The sequence below is a fragment of the Parambassis ranga genome, chromosome 2 (genome assembly GCF_900634625.1).
Source record: "Parambassis ranga chromosome 2, fParRan2.1, whole genome shotgun sequence".
NCBI lineage: Eukaryota > Metazoa > Chordata > Actinopteri > Ambassidae > Parambassis > Parambassis ranga.
The window spans coordinates 9,586,712-9,610,312 of NC_041023.1; the positions used below are offsets into that span (position 1 = coordinate 9,586,712).

A 23,601-nucleotide genomic window follows, 5' to 3' on the forward strand; every position below is an offset into this window, starting at 1 on the left:
TCAATTTATTGTAAGTACAGTGCAGTATGAAGCGTACTATCACTCCTGTAAAGTGCTGGTATCTCAGTCTTCAGCCGTTAATTTCTCCTGCTGTAAAGTCTGCTTGCCTACTTGGTAAATTGTTTTGAGGACAGACTCAGTATCAGCTGCAGGGTCTTGGCAGCATGGAGATGATAGCAGAGAGGCCATGCAGGTCAGCCTGCTGCTGCAGCTGGGACCCTGCTAAATTTACAGTCCAGCAAACTGATGCATACATGAAATTCAGCACCAGCTTCTTAAATAGCTATGTTGCATAAGGCATGAATGTTATCTTTTTACATGTATTAGCCCACTTTAACAACAAGCTGAACACTGCCCTGCCTGCCAGAGCTCTCCTGCCTCTCTCACTCAACAGACAGTAAATTGAAGTCTGCACAGGAAAACTCTGATTCAGTTCTTTACATTTATACCAAAATAATCTACGCTAATGCTTTTGACCTAATTATCCACAAACCACAGGTTGTGAACCACTGAAATCAAAGTACAACATGTTTTAGATTTCTGTGACCCTTCTTGTTCATAGGACATATATAGTACTGCAGAAAGTAAAGAACATTTTTAACTCTCATGTTCACCAGCCATTCTGTTTACCTCTGCACTGTGGGCGTGGTGTAACAACTGAAAAGAGGCAGAGCTGATCTGTACAAGTTCTTTATTGTATTGTAAGCACAGCTTTGTAAATGCACAGAGGAAACACATCAGTGAAAACTAGAATGTTACAAGAAGAGGAAAAGGGGGGGAAAAAAGACACGATGAACAGGAGGAAAGTGAGACTGTTTCAGAGCTGTAAATAATACATTTCTACACATTTCTCAGAAGAGAAAAACATAAATGTGAGAAAGAGAGAGAGAGAGGGAGAGACTACAGCACGCGCAATGGAGAGAAAAAAAAATACAAAATAAAAACAAGGATGGGCACAGGTGTGCGCGTACACCCCTCTGGGGGACTCTCCTAAATGACACTGTTATTGGATATTCCATTTTAATATCATATATAGATACATATCCACTATGTGATAATAAGCCATGTCCTGTCATACTTCATGTAGTAAAGCAGCACACACCCTTTCCTTCTCTCCATGTTGCCCAGAAGTGACAAAGATGAGCTGGGAGAAATGGAGGACATCATCTGAAAGGGGTGGGCATTATTCACAATAATTTAAAACCCCAATCACACTATTCCCAATAAAAAGATAATCTTTTAAATTTAGTCTCATGCATAACCGAGCACATAACTCCACTTTGGAATCTGTCTGTGTACTGTATTTGCTATGAGCAGGCATGACCTGCCATGACTTGCATTAGTGCTGTGCAGGGTTGGTTGGTCGTACCTTGTAGGCTCATCAGCACCTTTTTTTAAAAGAGAACATGTGTTGAGATGTGTGAGCGATAAAGAAAAATTCCAGGTATTAAAAACCACTGCAGTAAAACCTTGCTGCATAAAATAAATCCAAACAAAGTCACAATGTAAATCTACATTCCTGCCTACCTGGCCCCAGTTAGTCACTGTTCAAGAAGGAAACAAAGGTGTTCGTTCAATGCAGTGGTGTTTAATGAACATTAACGCCTCAAAAGTATGAGCCATGCAGACCTGTTGACACTGGGATGTTGTTCAAAAGAGGATACTGGATGTAAAGCAGAGCGGACAGGACGGACGTTTCACATCTTCATCTTTGAGTGATTAGTGACAAACCTGGGTAGAGTATGTGACTGTAATGTCTGTTTCTGTTTATTCCAAAGTGTTCATTTCAGACACCAGGGTGGATCCTCCATAACGGCGAGGACAGCTACAACACTTCTCTCCTCTGCAACACAACTCCCAGTTTGCAGTGAGGCGAGAAATGTTGGTCTGTGTGGGTGCGATTTCACGAAATGGTGAACCTGTGGGATGGTGCCGTCCCTCCTATAGGCCTTCAGATGGTGGTTCGCTGCCGGTGGAGCCAGACTGGGCGCGCTTGATGTACAGATTCAACAGCTTCAGCTGCAAACAGGGAAAAAAAACAGAAACAGAGAATGTCAATGCACAAACTAAATCTGCATTATTGAAGGCCAATCAGTATTATCATTCAGTCTTTTGATTAATCCACACCCTCTTCAAAGGCAGCAGTAATTTTACCTTGCACATCTGTGGAACTGCTGGTTTACTGCTGCATTGATTTATTTATTTTCTTGTGTTATTGTGTGACTTTGGTGTGCCAACATATCTTCAAGTTTGAATTAACAAGTTAAAATATCAAAACTGCACAAAGAGAGCACAGCATCCACTCTCATATTCTGCAATAGAATACAATAGAATAGAACAGAATGTGTGTCTGGATGGGTCAGATGATAATATTAAAAAGGCTTGTGAGTTTCTTGGAAAAGGCCTTCCGATTGAAAAATAAACTACATTCATTTTTTGTAGTATTTATATTACATTTTGCTGATCGTTGCATTTACTGTAGTTCATTACCTGGTTTGGCACAGGCAGTAGAGAAGAAACGCATTGCTAAGAATACCTTATCTAGAAAACCATCACCAGAAAAAGGAATGTGTTTTGTCTCACTGGTCATCTGCTGGAACATGAGGAAATTGTTTGTTCACATTTCTAATTGTGTTCACACACATTCTAAATTACTACCATGCCATTATCTGAACTCTTGCGAGGTAACCAGGAGGGTACACATTTGGTTTGTGGTGAATCAAACGTCCGCTCACCTTGCTGCTGGACAGTTGGCTGAGATGTGGTTTAAGGTCCTCTCCGATCACTGAGTAGATGGCCACCAGGCAGAACACACAGGCTTTCCTCACACTGCTCTCAGAGTTGTCATAGCCCTGTTCGATGAGATAAAAATCAGTACACAGCTGCAGAGCCCTTTGTTGAAAAAGTAGTCTGGACAGGTAGGTAAGGTACAGGGGGTAAGTAAAGGTTACAGGTTACATCAGAGCATGAACATAACACAGATGGTCAAGTTTAAAGGAGAATAGGAAACAGCTAAGACCAGCTGCTTAAATGAAATGGGACGGAACCATTTGTCTTACTTTCATTATTATTATTTCTTTTAATTAATCGCAGTAGTGCTTGATGCTGATTTTCAGTTTGGCATAGAATATGTGAGGTGTGTATTACCTGTATGAGTCCTGGCACGATCTCAGGCAGGAGGTTCATGAGGCCCTCGCGGGGAATCCTCTCCACCACTTTTGTCTGCATCTTGATAGCAGCCAGGTTGATGGGATAATCAGCTGACTGGATAATGGGACACAACACCTTGATGCACTGGTCAGGACTGATGGACAATGCCAACATGGCTGCTGTTTCCTCAGCTGCTCGTACCACCTACAGAAACACACACCAACATTACCAACACCTAATCCCATTTTGTTGCAATGTTCTGTCAAAATTCATGAATATTTTGATGATTATGTGGCACATAAACAAGTTTGTTTTTGACAATTTATAAATAAAACATGGAGAACGTTTGCTCCGTGTTTTCATGCTCTCTGATAGATATCAGCGTCTAAGTGATCTGATTTGTGTGTGTGTGTGTGTGTGTGTGAATAAACAGACCTCCTTGTGAGGGTCTTTGTGAGCCTCCAGGGCCTTCATGATGGTAAGTTCTGCGTAGTTCTTGAACCTCCAGGGTTGCTTGCCGAGAATCTCTCTCAGCACCCGCAGAGCCAGCGTTCGGATCACATGCTGTGAGAAGGAAAAAGATTTAAGATCAAAAGAAGGGGATTTGACTTTGTTTTTTAGCGTTGCAGTCAGAATTGAGAGTGCATACCTCTCTATCCCCCATGGTCTCAAGCAGCAGCAGAAGGATGGTCTTGAAGTGTTCATCCCAGACCTGCAGGGTGTTTTCACGAATCAGCTTCAGCAGCTCACACAGTGCTGCCTTCCTCTCCTCAATGCGCTCATTGTGGTTTGATAACTCCTTGAGCAGCTCAGCCACCAGCTCTGATTGATCTAGGCTGCTATCTGTTTGGAGACAATTGAGGGAAGAAATTATTGCGGGAGTTGTTTTGTAGAAGAAAATTTTTGTGTCAGAGTGCGATTGTGTACCATCAGCAAGATGCTCCGAGTCATCCAGGCTGGTGTCTTTACGGCTGTGTTTGTAGGGAGAGTCGGAGAAGTGTTCCCGGGCCCCTCGGGGGCTGGATGAAAGCAGAGGGGTGTTGAGGAGGGAAGTCTTGTTGTCCAGAGCCATGCGGCCACCGTCCACGTCTGACCCCCTGCCATCTGTCCCACTGCCGCCCTGAAGCACAGAGATGGAAGAAAACAGTGTGGTGTTTAAAGGATGAAAGAGATGAAAAGAAGCACCTGGTGCTTGTTATTTTCATGCTTGTAGGCGTTTCAATCAGTCCTTTGTGTAAAATCGTGTTTTTTCTATGACTATGATTAACTGTTTATATGAAATTTAAGATGACTGTTTGAAAACAGTGATATACACTGAAATTATAACCCAGCACAGCAGTCCAAACAGCAGGCTGTAAAATGTTTTGCTTCTTAATTTCATTTTCCAAGTGTATTCATCTACCAGCATAATTTGGACAAGTTTTCTTCATCGACATCATGTTCTTCTCTGAATGTGGCAAAAACAGCCCAGTGATTTGTGAGGGTCGTGACCCACCAGGTGAGACCAGTGATGAGGTTTAAGGTGTGCTTGTTTACGTATGTATATTTACACTTAAACTACTAAATGCCACTATATGTGGTGGCTTGATGAGTCAGGTGTGCTGTGATTGGCAGGCTGTTGACACACAGGCTGGTTGGGTTTCAGATGTAACTCATGAGGAAAATGTCAGGAGGTCACACCTCTGTCCTAAAGTACACCATGTCCTTAAAAGGGGGGCTGAGGTTACTGCAATAGGACCTAGCATGACGTCTGAAGTCATACATTTGACCTGAACAAACATGCCATCTAGAAAAGCATCTGGAAATATTGAAAGGTGGCTCTTGTTGATCCCCTTTTCAGCAACTGAGTTCATAATAAACATTTATCTGCTGCTGCAGAAGCAACAGAGAGTCAATGCCCCCAAACACTCAGTTCCCACGCTAAAAGAGGAGTGGTATGGTAGATCAGATATCAGGGTCCCTTACAGAGCATGTGTGCATGCATGTGCCCAACCTTGGAAAACATGCATAACACAACGTTTTGAGTACCGTACCAAAGTGGAGGATTCGACCCGTCACATTAATGGGTAGCACCAAATACTTTGTTATTTCTTGTTTACATATTTTTTTTATCTGATTTACATCATTAAATGCATCACTGGCTTTGTCACAAACCAGTTGTTTAGTGCATGCAGTTGTAGAACAGGACAGCCTACATTACACTACACAAAAGTAGTATCATTGTCAAGGAATCAAAGTCAGTTGTTTCTGATTAATACACATTCATAGCACAAAAACCCACAGACTGCAAATAAACATCACCACACACTGTACGTCACTCCTCGGCCCGCTCCACTCACCTCCTCTCCCTCTCGTCGTTGAACAGGTTCATTCATGTCTTCTTGACTGCGAACGCTAAAGTTCTGAATCGCTTCAGTGACACCTTTCAGAGAGCTGTAGATGTCCTCTGAGTTCATGTTTTCTGTGTCATAGTCAAAAGCACTGCGCAGACAGAAAAAAATATATATGGGTATACAAGAAACCCACTTATTGATATATGATACAACATACAAGTAATCTGTCTGAATGGTCTTATATTACTGCATATAGTTTTATTTTGTAACAATGTACACAGTGTGCACACCTTTTTGGACATGTGACAGTGGTATATTACCTTGGTGAGGGTGTATTCTGGGAGGTGTTGGTGGGAGAAGTGACTGGACTGGACCAGCTGGCTGGAGATCGGGGGGTGTGGCGCGTCAAAGGGCTGCCCATTGGTGCCTGACACAAAACAGTAGACAGAAAAGAGTTAGGCATTGATGTCACAGAATAATGATTGACAGACAGAGACAACACTGACACAGGGTGAGTTCTACCTGTGCAGCGTTGCCAGTGTTCTTCAAATGGTTTTGAAGCAGCTTGGTGGCTCCGTCCTGAAAGGTTTTGGGCAGAGCTGCCAGCAGCATGGTGAACTCTGGAGTGTTGAGCTGGAACAAGGCTATTAGCACTGACTGGGCTGCCTGTTATAAAAGGAAATACACAAAATTCCTCTCGTTAAGAAATAATCTTATAAACCAAGGAGTAGGATTAAAGCAATTAACTGTGGCAGTAATCTTTTAAGGTGGCAATTGACTTAAATCAAAGCCGTAAATAATTGAATAAGTTTGCTGCTGCTTGACACCTATCACACAGTGTTATGTGCAATAAGCCTAATGTGCAAAGTCTAAAGAAGTCTTTAGAAAACACACATATGATGATATGTATCAGTACCTTTCTGACATCAGAGCTCTTGGGTTCAGTTGTCCAGGTGATGATACGGGAGACCGCAAGCCGAGTCTCACTGGAGTTCACAAAGTCTGGAGCTTCCATCTGTAACGTCAGCGTCTCGATGTACTTCAGAATAGCCACCTTCACCTGCGACACAAACGAACACATTTATAAAAACTGTTACTAAGTTCACTGATAACAGTGACAGATAACAGTAAATGGCAAATATTCACCTGCAAAAACAGTAATAAAAAAACGATCACAGTTAAGAACAACCAAATAAAAGTGTGCACCTCTCGCAGGTCTGAAAATCAAATGATCTGATGAATGAGTGAGAGAAGACCAAAGTACATCAAAGTCATGCTTTACAAAATAGGAAAACAAATTGAATTAACATAAACATGATGACAAATGAAAATACAAAGTAACCAACAAATGCAAACATTCACCGCAGGCTCCGAAACGCCACAACTGACTCCTGACCTACATTTCTCCTTCCTTCTCTGCCTCCCTATATATGCACCTCAAGGACCAGAACTTCCTCCAAATCACTTAGCAGCATCGTGCGCGCCATATAATTGCTCCCCCCGGAGCGCACTGACCTGGGAGGACTGGCTCCAGGCTGCGGCCTGCTCGTCTAGAGAGCAGGCGTGGCGCCGCGCTCTGGGGGGGAACAATTTTACCCCGGACCCTCCCCTGCCTCGCCCTCGCCCGCAACACGAGCTCCGTACAGGCTTCAGAGAAAAAGAGGAGAAGCACCGCGTCAATCAACGGAGAGAGACAGGGGGACGAGGACAGGTAAGCACAGGGGGGAGGAAGAGGGAGATGAAGTAGGAGTGAGTGAGTGATGGAAATGGGAACGTTGGCCCAGGCAACTTCTTGACTTTGGACAGTATTATTTTTGCATATTATGCTCTTGATAAACTCTCCAATTGTTTCAACATCATTTCACTGCCCAAGCCAAGAAGGAAAAGAAAAAAAGGATGGTGGTGAAGAAGTGGTGAAAAGGGGGGCAGAAACATCAGGCAGAAAAAAGGGTGTGGGACTAGGCAGAGCGGATTAAAGGAGTGAGGGATTTGAGAATGAGGGGAGAAGGAAGAGTCGGCATATCGAAGATGGGTACGGAGTTTGAGGAGGACAGCTTAAAGGAAGCTTAAGAGGCTCGATCAATCGCTCCAATCACAGCCCAGGATCCTGGGTTTTGGGACGCAGAGCCAGCATGGGTAGGCATGGGGTCAATGCTGCGGTTACTATGGTTACAGCTTCCCTCGATTTCCAGCTTTGTGTACATGCATCTTACCCGCTCCTTTGCTCAGAAATTCACACGCTCAGCTCTAACATACAGTAACACGGATAAACGTGTACAACTACAATAATGCTATTTACCTTAAGGTTGGGTGTCTGTGTCTGGTCCACAGTGAACCTCATGAGAATAGTAAACTGGAGGTCATTGGGGAAAGATTCTCTGCAAGATTAAAGAAAATACATCCATGTTACATTTCGATTATACTTCATATACAGCCATCGCTTTTGGTCTTGCCCGCTGTTTTCAGCCAAAAAGGATGGAGACAATCACCTTGTGATATCCAGCGCTCTCTGAACTTTGGCCTGTACAGAGCCCAGCAAGTCCGCTCCCATCTTCTTCAGCAGCTGTGTGAGCAGGACAAACAACCAGTCCTGCAGGTCGTCCTTATGGACCAGGATGAAATCTACCAGTGTCTCCAGGAACATACTGAACACCTAAACACACACACACAGTCTAGGTTACACACAGCGACTAATTTACTAAGACAGCCGTTGCACATGAACACACATGCATGCATTCAAGCACTTTATATTCATGGATAAAGCTCACGCTGAAGAAGGTAAGAGTAGCATTAGTTCCCATTATGAAGTTAGTGGTTTTTCAAATGTTACTGCAGCAGTTCACCATCATTCCCAATCATCACTCAGACAAATCAACCCAAATAAAACAAGAGTATTATTAATATTAAAGGACAACCAATTAAACACCAGTCTGGCCATGTGGTGACCATCTCTACATGGCAGCAGTTGATTGCAAGACAGTGTAGTTACAGGCAACATTATATGAGGTTGGTTAGTGAATGTTATGCAGTTACCATGGTAACCGATCACCCAATCAGATTAATGAAGTAGATTTTCATCCAAACACATTAAGAACTGACTGTACAAACTTACTCTCTACAGAGAGTTCCAGAGTGGGGTGGCATGGGGGGGGAGAGAGAGACACACATCTGTTAGCATCCTCAAAGTGTGTATTCAGAGCAAGAGAGTACTCTAATAATCTTAAAAGAACAAAGTTTGCAAAATATTTTCAACTAAATAATCATAACATCAGAGAAATCTAAGGATTTGTTTTGTGCAGTCTGGCAAAAAAAACAAAACAAAAATAACATCTGCAAGTTCAGATGCATGGAAGATAAGAAAAAAAGGAGGAGGAGTGGTGTGGAAGAGACAGATATAGGCAACAGAGAGAACTATGGTGAGATGCAGTACCTTAAAGGAGGCTGAGCTTATACCGGATTCTGCCGTGCCATACACCCTGCCGGAGTCTCGCTGAAATTCATCAAATCATCATACATCAAACGATGGGGGTAGGGAGGTGCACACACACCTTACGACATGTGTGATGCAACCGAGAAATTCAACACGTCGAAAAAGAAGTGGCAGTGTTAGAGGGGGGAGCGAACCGCAGCTGGTTAGTCAGAGAGAAGATCTGGCAGCCCAAAAATGTGTATGTGTTCAAGTGCTGTTGAGTATGTGAGCGGTCAGTGTTGTCGCTTCAGACTGCAGGTAGGGAGGGAGAAAGAGAGGGGACTGGCATCAATGCAAAGAGTGCAGCCAGTGGACTGGCTGCCAAACAGTGACAGAGCAGCCCCACAGAACAGCAAAGAGCGTCAAGTCACACGCAAAGTCAGGTGTGGCATGCTGTTAGAAAACAGTCCGTTTCACGCACTGCATGCCCATGTGTGTATCTGAGTGTGTATGTACATGTGCTTATATTTGAGGGTACGTCTTGATCCGTTTATCCCATCTTTATCTCTAAACGTAAAGAATTACATTTAAAGTCTGTGTCTGCTGAAGAGTGTGTGTTGAAGAGATGCAACATTTTGCACGTTTTGGCAGAATCCGGTACAGTGAGGGATGGTGGGATAAACAAAGTATATGAAACCAAAATAAAATCAAAGTGGATGATGAATGAAGAACTTGCTGTGTGCTGATTACCATGTGGCTCTGTGTAAGTACTTGCACTGCATGCATCCATACCTTACTGTGGGGGTCAGCAAACATCCTAGTGAAGATTTCACAAAGCCTCTTCAACTCTACTCGACTGCGGACAAAAACAGTTCCAATAAGATTACAATAAGTGACACATTTATCCTTTGTGAATGCACGTGGCTGTTCTGTGACTGACCTGAGGGTGCGCTGATTTTTGAGCAAAGCCTGCAGACCCAGAAGTCCCTCCTTCCTCTCTGACCAGTTGGCACTAGCACACCGATTAAGCACCTGAAGAGAATTGTAAATTCAGACACTTGCATATAAGCTGATACTTAAAGCCATAACAGGATAGCTGAACTCAAAAACAGCTAAACTCTAGCAGAGTATCCTTCAACAATCTGGTTCACATGGTTGTTGTGTTGCTAACCTCAGCTACATCTTCTGTTTGCCTCATGTAGGTGGGGATGGCTCCCCCGTTCCTGGAGCTGTACGACCTCTCTGAACAGGCGCTGGAGGCATCGCTGTTTGCATCATCATCTGAATACATGCCGTAGTTCTCATACCGCCGCCGTGCAGGCTTCTTCTACAGGAAAATAAAAGATAAAAGAGAGTGAAACTGAATGGAGCAAAAATAATAAAAAGCTACAGAGAGAGAGAGCATACAGTGACACATCTTTATAGAGCACAGCTAAAAAGACACACACAAACACAGGTAAGAGTCAGGAGAAGGAGCTGACCTTAGATCTCATGTCTCCCAACAGCTGACGGCATTAAACAAGAGGTAGAACCAGGGTTTAGTTAACACAGACGCACACATTCTAGGAGATGTGAGCTGGTTACAGCCTTCAGGAAAGTGTTTATTTCTGTGTCTGTTTTTCATACCAGTGCATCTGCAAGAGCCTCTTCCACGTCTGAGCCAGTGTTGAGGACCCTCATGGCACTGACTGATGAAGAAAGGCGACTAGACTGACCGATGCCAAAACCTGATCCTGCAGGCAGAGAGAAGCAGGATGTTACCCACAATTCAGACCCGTTTCTCTCCCCTACTAAGCAAGTTGTCTCACTTCTTCATGGTTGGGGTTTTGTTATCATTCATTCTCTCACATTTACACACTTTAAACAAGCTATGTTTTCCAAAATAAAGAGTCCTGTAAGTTGATGTGATGACAAGTTAGATGACATTGCAGCTGGCACTGGGGAGAAAATATGGCTGACATAAAACAAAGAAGAGCATGTTGGCATCCCTGTAGAGAAGGGAAGTAAAACAAACAAACTAAAAAAAAAAGAATGGTTATCAACTGGCAACTGAACGGGCGGAAGCATGCGATTCCACTGCAGGGCTCAACATCCTGGAGCAGAATGTGAAAAAAAAAACAACTGAGACTGATGGGCAAGAAAAGAAACAAGCTGGTAAAATTCACGAAAAGATGACTGGCACTGAAAAAACAAAACAAAAAGGAAAACAGAGTGGGCACAAAAATGACAAAAAAAAACAATCAAGGCGAAGTGGGAGGGTGGGTGAGGTACGGAGAAGTAGATGTACTCAGCCTTCACCTGCAGCCCCAAAAACATCAGGTGTGTGGAGAGCTCCGGTGGAGCGAGAGTAGCTCCGCGTTGCTGCAACCAAGATTAAAACACACATACACACAGTTTAACACTCACACAGACACAAGACAACACACGCTTGAGCCAGGTTGAGGAGCGTGTGAGAATAGAAAGAAAGGCTGAAAAACAGGTAAATACATGCAAGTGGTTTTTCTACTATCCTGCAGTTTTATACGGTTGAGATTTACAAGCTGTTGTAAATTAACGTCAGGCTTTTAAAGAAAGGAGACAATTCAAGAGACTTTCTTGTGCGTACTCAACCTGATTTTACTACTCATCTCTCCTGGGCATCTTTCCACCACTGTCTGCTACTCACCGAGAGGTGTGAAGGAGCGTACGGGGCTGGTGTCCCGGCTGCTCTCCCTGCTGGCCTCTCTGCTGCAGCCCTGACTCATACTGGGCCGAGGGATACGACTGCCCCGAGCTAACGGCACCGAGGTTACCACCAAACATCGCAGGGTAGGAAAAAGAGAAGGGTGGACAAGGGAAAAGAAAGACATGTGGAGGGAGGAAAAGTTGTAGTAAGCACACATAAGGGACGTAAAGAAGACAAAGAAAAGAAGACAAACATGAGCCGTGACAAAGTAGTGAAAAGTGGGAAAGTAACGTGGATAAAGACATAAATAAGACAGTCAAAAGTGACAAACTGACAGAAACAAGAAAAAATATGAGCTCAGGTCTACTGTCCCTAAAGGGTCATCTCTACAGAGTCTGATCAGAACTATAAAAACTAAAGTAGATTTATGTATAGGTAAGTTAAGTTTTGATGAGATGCACCCAAAAGGAACACAGCTCTGTGGACTCAACAGTCGGATATTCACAAACACACAGGTGCTCCCTTTGCACCTCTTCTTCTCACACACACACCCACACACAGACAGACAAGAAACAGAAAGCAATTACAGGTTGCTTTAGCAATCGTGGGGGAACGAGAAGAGGAGCTGCCCTTCGTCCAGCTTTACCGCAATCAACTTCACTGTTCATTGCTCTGTTCAATAGCTTCAGCATCTACCCAGCCAATCAGGGTTAATCACAGCCTACCAAAGGACTACAAAGTAGTGACAAAGCTTTGCTGATCCTGTGAGAAGCCTTTTTTTAAACCAGCCACTAACAATGGGTTAGTAAAGTAAGAAAAGGTAATGTTCATGATCTACAGACATCTGGTGATTATATGCACCCATCACCACAACATCACAGCAAGGAAGTCATAGACAAGTTAGAGAGCTATATACAGCTCTGGCAGCACGCAATGGCTTGATGGAGACACTTAGAAGGTGGTGGAGATTGCAATATTTGCAATGATGGTTAAAGATGAAGTATGGATAATACAAGGAATGATTTAGTGATTAAGAGAGAGATTGTGAGGATCGGAACAGGCAGATTCAAGAGAAATGGACGATATGATGGTCTGGTTGAGGTCGGAGCCTTACCTCCTCTGCTTGCTCCGTTGTAGATGGAACTAATGCTAGAAGGAGCTAGAGAACAGAGGCAACAGGGGTGGAGAGAAAGGAGATCAGGGAGAGGAGCAGAGGAAGAAAGGGTGGACAGGGAGCAGGAGGGAAACAGAGTTCAGATTGAAGCTCACGGGGTATCACAGTGTGGCCAAGGCAAAGAACTTTGAAAGAGTTACTGGTCATCTTAGCCTAAAGAAACTGCTACACAACTGACACACAAAGATACATAAATAAGAAAATAAGAATTTCGCTGGTTCAAACTCACCAACTGACAGCCGAGTGGGGGAAGAGTCTCTTGAGCAACCTTGGCTACGGGGGATACGGCTGCGTCGTCGCCCGTCGCCACTGCTTCCAGCCAGCACCCTATGGGGCCCGGTGCTCATGGTGCTCAGAGCAGTACTTGTTAGCACACGGCCTGGGGAGCCACTACGACTTCCAGCTACAAAGAGAAATGCAGAAAGATTAGAGGGCAAAGCACAAATAGAGTCAATGTCTTATCAATGGAACTGGTGACATTTAGTAATGAAAGCTGTAAAAACACATAACCCATACACCTCCAACGTGACAATCCTAGTATCAAAAATGGTGACTAGTTTTGTACACAACACATTTTAATAATGTACATTACAATATGTGTATAACAGAAACTTAATAAACGTATTGACAAAGGTTACAGTGTTTGATGTAATTGGAAAGAGGATTCCTGGAGCTACAAGTGAAACAAAACAAAGCCAAATTTACAGGAAGTGATCATATCTTTTTTAACATACGGCATACGGCAAAACCATTAATAAGTAGTGAATAAGTGATGTGATGTCAAAAGCTTAGTTCTCTTCCCCTCAGAATCCTATTTCCAAGTGATAAGCCCACAATAGGTCTTATTCTACAATGACTTGTATCACCTAACCTAAAAACTGATAGTTGTGAAGAACCTGTTCTGCAGTGCTGGCATATTAGGTGCAGAAATTTTGGGGAACCAGCTCCAGTCTCAGCACATGAAGCTGGACTTGAAAGTGGATTTCCCACTGAACTAAGATGAGCACGCAGACCAGTTTCTTTCTTTTCCAGTCAGTGACAAAAACTCCACACACGCTCAACACAAGTCACATATCTACATACTAGTACCTAGTGACTCAAAGCTGTATAGAGTATTCAAATGACAAAAACAAGGCTGACGTGTTTATCAAAGCGAGTGCCATGTGATTGTGACATCATAAGGGAATTCTGGTCACTATATGCAACTTAATATAAATATATATATTTGTCTGGGATCTTAAAAAGTTGACTTAGCAACATTTAGGCTAAAATCCAGGGACACACACAGGAGTGCAGAAACACAAGGCTTCAAAGCAGAGTATTTAGCATGATAATAGACCAGCCATGTAAAGGTCCATGACTACAAATCCAAGCATGCCTTAGCCACAGTGGAAGGTTCTTTAAGCGATCTTTCTGCGTGCACGTGAAGTGTGAAAGAAAGTTTAGGCAACAGAGGGAAGGCAGTAAAGCTACAGAGAGCGGGGTATAAAAAAGTAGCATTATAATCTTACCACCAACAGGGGTAGCAGACTGAGATCCTGAGCCATTAAGCCCATTGGTTGGGAGGAGGGGGGGTAAGCAGAGGTAAGGAGGGTGGAAGGAACAGCAGATTAAATCAGATGATTGATGCATTAGCGCAAAAAAAAAAAAAAAAGAAGCGTCATGGGAATTAGAGAACAGAGAATGATGGGAGTGCATCCTGGTATTCCATACCAAGAATGAAGGCGAAGCTATAGCACTTTGCTCGATTTAAGAAAAAAACAAGCTGACATTGAACCAGCTGCAGATGATAGACTGGGAAAAGCAGTGCATGTTGGAACAACTGGCACAGCCTGTTCACAATGAGGAAAAGAAAAGCATTGAAAGTAAATATGATCAAAAATATCTACACACACTCTCCCTCTCACACACAGTATGTGGTAATCTTTCTAACCCCATTTGCTCAATCTGTTAATCCGCTGTCCTGAGATTTGGGCTTTGAACTGTTGATCAGAGAACTTATTTTTGGGCTTTTATCTAAATGTCCAGATTTGATTGGTGCACACTAAGCTGTCTGCAAGCAGCTATATAGCACTAAGTATTCCTGCAGGTATGCATCTGCATCTATGTGTTTCCAGCTCTGTGGCTTGTGTGTTGTCTGTTGAATATTTTTTTAATGACCTAAATGACAGCCAGAGCCAGGCTGAAGCAGCAAAACAAATTCACCACACCATCCTCAGTGATAAGACACAGCATGCAGAGAAAAATGACACACATACACCTTTTTACACAAAACACCTTGATCAGAATGAGAGCGACAGCAGGTGGGTCACTATTCCCACTGTGGTACAGAGAAAGACAAGCACACTCTGTTACACAAACATAATACCTGGTGTGCAATCGGACTCGTCGGAACCTGAAGGCATAAAGACATTTACATGGAGCTTATCGTCACCATGGAGGCAACAAAGTTAAGAAAACTCCACAATAAGCCGAAAACTTTCAACAAGTAGACAAACACATCTACCATTTCTGTTATGAAATGTAGAACAGTAAGTGGACACCCAGATTGTTGACTCACAGCTGGGTTTGAATCATGCTGTGATGGGATACTTACGTTGAGACTGTGAGACCATCTTGGTGCGGCTGCGTCCTCGTGAGTCCACCTGGCTGGACATGCTGCTGGCAGTAGACAAGGGCTGTTTGGTACGTACTCTTCCTGCAGGTGAGGGGAAGGACAGCCATATTAAAAACTGCTCTTTCTGTTCATGAATGAAGTCTAGAGACTAAAAAGCGCTACAAGCTACTATTTCGCTCAAAGCAACTAAAGTGCCATATCCTAAACTAAGCATTTACACTCAGCCAGGTGCAAAAACAGATAAATAACAGGGGATGCTGCAGTGGATTAGAAACCAGTGTTAAGAAAATAAACATGCTAAATTTAAAAGCAATCTGCATTTAGCAGTCAATGAGTGGGTGAACATTATTGATTGAAATCCTGATTTTCTTTGTCCAGAGAAAACATATTAGAGTGCTCATCCTCCACTAATTAAGTAAACCCACTTTATTGACATTACATGTAGTCATTCTACTATTAAAATGATTAAGAAGCACTACAAAGAAATAGCTAAACACATAATACTGAAGAGTCTATGGCAGCTAAATGTCCTACAATGCACACACAAACATCCACCTAACCACCATCTTACCATTGTTTGACCTGGTCCCTACAGACAGACAAAGGAGTGTGTTGTAAATATCACATACGACCTCGAACAACAACCTTCTAATATCCTGTTATAATCTGAATGATATGCAGGAATGAATTGTTAGACCACTTTCATATTAAAAATGAAACAGTAGTGAAGTATAAGATGAATTTAGTTGACAAATGAGGAGCTCTGTGGTACTAATGAATGCTGAATGTTAGGCTGACAGCAGGGGGCGCTTCAGCCACATACTGTCACAATTGATTTTACATGAATGAGTGAGTGAGGAAAATAAAAGGGAAAGAGGAGAGCAGAGTGAGATGATCTTACCATCCGTTTTATCAGAGGCATCATCTTTAGTAGCAAAAAGAGAAGAGTGTGGAGAAAAGAAACGAAAAGATGGAAAACAAACAGAACATTTATGGAAAGTATATACACAAAAGGAAAGAAAGAAGGATGCATTAAAGAAATGAAAGGGTAAACAAGATTGTGAATAGAAAGTGTCAGGGTAACAAAGGTATGAAAGGAGAAAATAACAAAGAGAAGAGAGAGAAGAGAAACAAGAGAAGAAAGGAGCACAGTGTATTATTCACTGAACATCGGTTTTACAGAGAAACATCCATGCACAGGGGTCAACATCGAGACATAGAGGATGACATTCATTAACAGAACATGCACAGACAATACCCAGACACAGTAACAGGCAATTGGGCAGGCAGCAAGAGAGGAGAGGAGGCAGGTAGTGCTGATGTGTGAGACTGTTTCAATAGAGAATGGCTTGTTACTTTAACCTTTCAGAAACTTCAAAAACCCTGCATCTGCAGTGATCACTGAGGACTTCATCTCTACTGACCAATGTCTGCACGGTTTGATTAGTCACCTAACTTGACTGGCAGGGCCCTTACCCAATGAGGAGTAGGAGCCAGGGGGCAGACGGGATGCTCCCCCGGCTTGTCCGACGTGACGGTGCTTAGCAACTGCTGCTGCATTAACATCCACGTCGCTACGGGAGCGCTGCAGGGATGCTGACGACATCCCACCCTTTGAACCCACAGGGACTGATAGGACAGGAGGAGGTGTGTTGGGAGAAGGGATGGGAGGTGATGGGATATATATATATACATATCACATGACATGCAAGCACCATACCACACATACCACAATATCTATAGCATACAGGAAAAACACAACCACATGTGTGAAGTAACAAAAAAACACACTGTGACTGTTCAGGGCTGGAGGAAGGCAGATGTGTATGAGGATGATGAGGAATGGTTCTGAAGGAGCTGATGTTTGCGTCTGTTTGTGTGTGTGTGTGCGATCACAGGTGCATGTGAGCATGAGATTGTTGGAGAAGGCTCGCACATGTATTGGCTGCTGTGTGAGTGAGTGTGTGTGTGACTCACCTCGCCCTGGAGCCGCTGACCATTTAGAAGACAGAGGCCGACTGAAGAGAAACAGGAGAAAAGTAGGTCAATACAAAAAAAAAAAACAAAAAACAACAACAAACATTTGGAATACTTATAGATGCTTAGATCAGTAAGTTGATCTTTCTAAATCTTCCATGAGTTTTTTGTATTTTGTAATTAACAAGTACAATGTGGTGCTGTGAATAAACAACACAATGGCTGCATGGTTTTAACATCACATTAACTAAAGGTCTGTAGGCTTGTAGCTAATTTTAAATTTAGTGATGTACTTTGTGTCATCAGTAAAAAAAAATAATAGGAACTATGAGTTTGTCAGACATTTAATAATAAACCCTGTTCAAAAAAGTGACTGCTTTGAGACACAGACACTACCAGTAGAGGATTTACCACTTTTTGTTGTTTTTGAAAAGCCACAACCTTCAGATCTATACATCTATAAAGAAACTGTATCAGGATATATAATTATATATATGTCAATAAGAAAATAAGATGTTTCCCTATGATCTAATTTCAGCCTGCTTGAGTCTCAGGTTTGCCAGTGAAACACAATGCGAAGCAGAGAAGCATGACAAACCCAAATGCTGGAGTTAGACTGAGGATATAATGCCCCAAACAACCTTCCAGGAACTTATCTGTTCTGATCTGACAAAGTTTTAAGGCTAAAAGAATAGATTATGTAATTTGTTTTGACTGAGCTGTGCAGCAAAAAAACTGTGACGATACAAGTAAAAGAATCGGGAAAAAAAAGATTGGTGCCTAAAGTAAACCTTAAGGTCTAAAAAGAACAGCGCTTCATTACTTGAGGCTCTCTTGAGAGGATGATGAGGAGCGGTCACTTTGGGGAAGCGAGGCCACGCTGCCAGAGCTCTTCAGACAGGACTGAAGTGTCCTCTGGTACGATGACTCTAAGGAGTTGTAAAGAGCGTCAGCCTCTCCTGGAAAGTGGTTCCGCAGACCCCAGTAGGCCCTGAGAGAGGAATAGGAGAAAGAATAGAGAAAAGAGTGAGTAAAGTTGAGGAGGTACAATATAGAGGAATAGGTAAAAATAATAATTAAAAGTCCCTGTGTGCATCTTACTTGCGAGCCTCCACTCTGGCCTCTGAGTCAGCATCACGAATTCCCTTCTTGATGCTCTCAACCAGAACTGCTGTATGCCTGAGAAAATAACACAGTGTGAAAAGCAAATCCCCCTTTTAAGGAGCACTACTTTGAATCCATGATAGCATTTTCAAACATAATGTTTGCTCTGAAATGTGAAAATCTGTCCTCACCTTTCTAATGAGTGGGTTTGCCATTCTTGTAGCAGAAGGTCCAAGAAATCATAACAGCGCCTGGACAAAACACACTTTTGGTTATTCTTATTACCACAACAGAGAACCATTTGATCTGTATTTTATTAAGGAGTAGGCTTGTGATCACTGTCGTGTCAACATCAATGCGTTTGTTAATCTCACCTTCTCACAGCCACAGACTTGGATGTGCAATTGCTGGTTATCAAGGGGATGAGCCTGGGGACATGAGTGTGCTGCAGAGAAGAGAGGTTACAATGAGTCAAAGATCAAAAGCAGCAGCATTTACACAGACCACAAAGAACCTGTTAAAAAAAAGGGTGCTGCAAAAACTGACCCGTATTATGATGCGGATCGCTGAGACACCAGAAGTGGCCATGACTTTGGCACAGTTTGGTATTAGGTTGAACAGGACGGGAACAATGGCTTCCGCTCCGTGGTCAAATTTATTCCCCAAAATTGATGATAGATGGCTGCAAGATGACACAAATGAACAGCGAACATGTTAGCAAAACAGATTTCACATTCCTCCAGACTTAAGTTGACGTAGCTGTACGCATAGATAAATTGATGCTTTGAAAATATTTCCCCTTTATGTAAATGTATGTAGCTGTAATCAATACTCACGCCACAGTGATACAAGCCTCCCGGACGACTTGTGAGCGCAGATCCTTAGCTGACAGTTTGAAGGCTCCATCTAAAAGCCGTAGGTGCTGGTAAAAACAGTCGTAGCTGGGTGCGCCCGCCACCAGCAGCGATCGAATTTTCTTAAGCTGTAAAAAAAACACACATTAATACATTAGATTATTTAAAAATTTGCAACTGCAGTATAAAAAAATGCTGAAAAGGAATCTGCTGACAGCGTTGGCTCTCTGGTCCCAGTCATGTTTGTCATCCGAGCAGATCTCACGGATCTTATTCAGGTTGTCTTCAAGATCTCTTGCTGAGTAGATCTGCACAGAAGGAGGAAATATAAAAACATATCCCAGACAATCAGGTAAAGGGATGACTGTCGGCCGACAGTCATGCTCCTGTGTCTCTTACCTGGACCGTAGGGACATCTGTAAAAGCTTTAATAAAATCCTCTTCATCAACTGCTCCAGCACTTTCCTTGGATACTAGAAAAAACAGAGGACAGTCAATTATAGTTCTGTCTGTGCATTTACAACGCCCAAAACAACAACAAAACAAACCCAGTGATCTTCACTGTAAGGCCAATGAACATCGGATTCTGAAAAGGACTCTTTAAACAAGCCAACAAACATTGATAATATTGATGGGATTGCTGGACAGGAGGGGTAAAGGATTTCTAAAACGGTTAATTTGGTCCGATTTAACTAAAAAAAGGCAGACTTCCAATTGAACTGGGATATACTACATACACTTAAGTCAGAAGGAGCAGACTGTGTTTCTAATGGACTTCCTGGCAGTAATGGGCATGTCAATCATAACCCTCTAGGGGCTTTTGTGGACCACACCTCCTACAACTCCTAACTAGGAAGCAGACAGAAGTGGGCCAAGACAAAGAGAAGACAGCAATCCAAAAGGTAGATAGAGCATATCTACAGGCCAAGAGCAGCAGCTGGTTATAAAGAGGGAGAAAAGGAAGGAGAAATGTACCCTTCCCTCATTTTCCCTGGGGTTGGTTTCAGTATCAGGCTGCACCACAAAGACATGTTATGTCAAAATTCTACATGGCCCTCAGAGAACTAGGGAACATTGATGTGTGCTGCCGCTTAGCTGCAGGCATTATCCACAGTAAGGTAACAGACTCTCATAGTGAGTTATTGGTTAATTGAAATAATTGTCTTCTGTCTGAGTGCTGTTTTTGGGTGTTGCCAGAGTGTGTGGGTGGGCTGTTATCTAAATGCAAATGCACACAACAGGGCTTTCATGAAAACCTCTCTCTCATACAGCACAAGGAAATACTGCCCAATTCACAAAAATGTAACAACGAAAATGACAGGAATTAAAGTTTGTCTATATGAAAAGCCTATACTATCTATTTTATTTAATCCACCTACAATAATGTTTTACTGTCTATATGCACATAAAAACAAGTTTTACCATTGAACACAAAGCCAATATCACAAATCTATGCAAAAAAGGTCAAGACATCTCTTTTTCTTCTTATCACGCTGAAGTTAATAAGGTGATTTCAGAGTAGAAGAATACCCAGCATGCCCTTGATTCAGCTCTCTTACAGCCGCTCTACAATCAATACGACCGTAATGATCGAAGTGACAAGAGATTGCAGTCTTGTGTTTCAAACCAGCAAACCGACGAGTTAGACCTTAGACAGGTTGCTTACTTACAAAATACTTCACCTACAAGTGTACATGGGTGTGTGTAAACATTGCTGACACAGATACATCAGCAGGAATTTAATGCATGTTCGTGGGAACACAGGTTTCTACCAATAGAAAAAGGGATTGGGAAAAATCAATACCTACAAAGAGGAAGCAAACACAATACTCTAAGCAGCTACAACAGGATGGAGACTTGACAGAGAGGAGGAGGAGGCAACAGGAAGGATGAAACTAAAAAACATTCCAAAAGGCAGATCTTCTGCAGCCGAGTGTATCAGATTTCAAAGGACATACAGACAAAAGCCTGTAACGTGGACTGTGCTATGCTCACTCATGTCTTTTGCATTACACTGTGGAGACCAGGTATATACCACATATAACACACCTTTACTGGACGTGTCCATGACAGTAAAGGTTACCGTAGTCACAGTTCTTTAATGCAATAAATTGTGCATTTGCACACACTATGTTGTAAATTAAGTACCTAGCTTGCCACCAGTAGCGCTGGGTCTGCGTGCAGCTGAGGATTCTGCAGCCTTCTTCGGAACTTTGGGAACCTTGAAGGCAGCTTGGGCCGAGGAAGAGCGACTTCCATCCACACTATCGTCATCCTCAAAACTACGATCTGAAAGGAGAAAACAGGGAGGGGGGCGTTAGCATCCAACAGCAAACACTGATCTTTAACAACAATGCAAAATTATGATAATCAAAAATAGATATTTGATGAGTACATGCAGAAACATTATCAGTATCTGACATATTATCACATGTAGAATTGCAAACGAAAAAATGTCTAAAAAAACTCACATTGGAACAAACTTTGAAAATGTCAGCTAACACTTTATTTTATTCGCTCCTTTAAAGTTGACAACAAAACGCTTAAGAGCATTACAAGAGGTAGAGAGAAAAGTAATGATGAGAAGCAAAGCACAAAGTCAGGAATCACTTAATCAATACTAATTACAATCTACTGGTTAGAAGAAAAACGCAAACCCACACACATCTATAATCGCTCGCAAAAGGCCAGACACAGCCAAACGATCAAGATGTTCAACCACGCAACCAGTGACTGACAGAACTCTCTAGGCCCTCATTCTTCTCTATGAAACACCATGCTAGCTGGAAAGCTAGCACTGAAACTTGAGACATGTTTGCAACAGCGGTGCAGCATTTTAAGTGTGCATCTACCAGGAGAATGACATGTGAGGACATACACACACAAACACAAACACACACATCCATGACTGTGGAGATCAAACTGTTGGCATAGGAATGCAGTTGCGCTCCGGTCGCTCTGACAACCAGCCATGGAGAAATGCGCCAAAGCCACCACCCTACACCTTGACTAACACATTAACTTACCTACACAAAAACGCACAGCATCAGCATGCAAAAGAAAGAGACATGCACATATGCACATGTGAGCCACATTTTCTAATGCCATCAAAGATCCTACTCGTTAAGCTCTGTAAATGTTAAGTGGACATGTAAGGACATAAACATTGCTTGCCGTGACCGGACATGTACACATAAATACATCCACTGACACACACGCATACTACACACACACCCAGGTCCATCCTTGCACTCACAGTCACAGATCCGTTGGCAGATAAGTCGTCTCATGCTTCTGGGAGGGTGTGGTATTATGGTCCCCCCTATTCTCCAAGCTTTGCCCCAAAACAGACACACACTTCACACACACTTCATAGTGTGACTAAGTCTGCACACACAAACACCTCACATCGCTGTCCGAAAACCCCTCCACCCATACAAGTGCCGGCATTTTCTTTCACTCCTCTATCTTTCTACCCCTCCCTCTCCCTCTCTCAGCCTCTCTCCTCCTTCTCTTAGCAGCCTCACAGCCAATCAGACGATAGGTGACATCATAGTGTTGCAGCCAGTGCGGAGGCAAGCCTATGAATGTGTGTGTGTGTGATGGAAGAGAAAAGGAAACACACACATACAGACACCCCAGGAATATTAACAGGGTTTCTCTGTGTCCCTGCCAGACAAGCAAACTCACAGCACACACACTCCAGCCTCACACACCCTGCCTCACCCATGCAATTATCAATAACCTCTAAACACACTTTTAGTGCTTTACATTTACCTGTGAGACAAAAAAACATATTTAGTCTCTCCACATGCACAAAAGAACAAAAGGATAATAGAGCTATGATCAAAGGAGGGGTAGAAGAGGGTGAACCACACCCCTCCATCTGAGCTCCTGACCCTCCCACTGTCTCCCTCTCACAAGCACACACACATAAGCCTGTGGGCAGTGATGTGATTTTGTTTGTTTTGCTACTGTAGATCCCAGAATGAATCTGTCAAAATGACAGAAGCAAGTGGGTCTGTGGTGCCAACATAAATCCTCACTATCCAGTCTGGCATTAAAATATACTCTTATACCCTCTTCAAAGCAGCAGCTACATGCAGTTTTTAACCGCTAACTTTTTGCACTACACTTTATATATAAAAGCATGCTGTATAATGCAAAAAGGCAAGACACCTTTAATATAAGCATAAAAAGAGTTATCTATGGACAAAGTAGACACTTGACTATTGAACTGCTGCCAGCCCTGTACTGTAGCCATCTTTGACCCTGACTCCTTTTTTTATATCTGTCTGGTCTCCAGCCAGTCAAGCAC

At 42.8% G+C, this 23,601-nt stretch overlaps 1 protein-coding gene across 29 annotated transcripts in view; it reads right to left on the bottom strand.

Moving 5' to 3' along the window:
* Positions 1-1,568: 1,568 nt before the first annotated feature.
* clasp2 (cytoplasmic linker associated protein 2) overlaps positions 1,569-23,601 on the bottom strand; it is a 44,284-nt gene continuing 22,251 nt past the window's right edge. For 3 of the 29 annotated variants that reach the window (XM_028398707.1, XM_028398756.1, XM_028398755.1), the window contains 39 exons: positions 21,432-21,572; positions 19,683-19,756; positions 19,499-19,591; positions 19,266-19,411; positions 18,976-19,111; positions 18,804-18,874; positions 18,621-18,680; positions 18,427-18,504; positions 18,149-18,316; positions 17,326-17,366; positions 16,825-16,977; positions 16,250-16,273; positions 15,920-15,937; positions 15,328-15,429; positions 15,100-15,126; positions 14,243-14,269; positions 12,961-13,134; positions 12,672-12,716; positions 11,558-11,665; positions 11,191-11,253; positions 10,519-10,625; positions 10,374-10,397; positions 10,064-10,219; positions 9,833-9,924; positions 9,685-9,748; positions 8,914-8,973; positions 8,596-8,598; positions 7,973-8,136; positions 7,783-7,861; positions 6,400-6,543; positions 6,006-6,149; positions 5,804-5,910; positions 5,490-5,631; positions 4,078-4,270; positions 3,800-3,993; positions 3,586-3,714; positions 3,148-3,354; positions 2,736-2,852; positions 1,569-2,019 (listed from right to left, as the gene is read on the bottom strand). In XM_028398707.1, the coding sequence (XP_028254508.1) occupies positions 1,942-2,019; positions 2,736-2,852; positions 3,148-3,354; positions 3,586-3,714; positions 3,800-3,993; positions 4,078-4,270; positions 5,490-5,631; positions 5,804-5,910; positions 6,006-6,149; positions 6,400-6,543; positions 7,783-7,861; positions 7,973-8,136; positions 8,596-8,598; positions 8,914-8,973; positions 9,685-9,748; positions 9,833-9,924; positions 10,064-10,219; positions 10,374-10,397; positions 10,519-10,625; positions 11,191-11,253; positions 11,558-11,665; positions 12,672-12,716; positions 12,961-13,134; positions 14,243-14,269; positions 15,100-15,126; positions 15,328-15,429; positions 15,920-15,937; positions 16,250-16,273; positions 16,825-16,977; positions 17,326-17,366; positions 18,149-18,316; positions 18,427-18,504; positions 18,621-18,680; positions 18,804-18,874; positions 18,976-19,111; positions 19,266-19,411; positions 19,499-19,591; positions 19,683-19,756; positions 21,432-21,572 (3,953 nt within the window). In that variant the 3' untranslated portion in view covers positions 1,569-1,941. The remainder of the gene's footprint in view (positions 2,020-2,735; positions 2,853-3,147; positions 3,355-3,585; positions 3,715-3,799; positions 3,994-4,077; positions 4,271-5,489; positions 5,632-5,803; positions 5,911-6,005; positions 6,150-6,399; positions 6,544-7,782; positions 7,862-7,972; positions 8,137-8,595; positions 8,599-8,913; positions 8,974-9,684; positions 9,749-9,832; positions 9,925-10,063; positions 10,220-10,373; positions 10,398-10,518; positions 10,626-11,190; positions 11,254-11,557; positions 11,666-12,671; positions 12,717-12,960; positions 13,135-14,242; positions 14,270-15,099; positions 15,127-15,327; positions 15,430-15,919; positions 15,938-16,249; positions 16,274-16,824; positions 16,978-17,325; positions 17,367-18,148; positions 18,317-18,426; positions 18,505-18,620; positions 18,681-18,803; positions 18,875-18,975; positions 19,112-19,265; positions 19,412-19,498; positions 19,592-19,682; positions 19,757-21,431; positions 21,573-23,601) is intronic. The other 26 variants (XM_028398710.1, XM_028398741.1, XM_028398719.1 and 23 more) reach the window with 26 other exon arrangements.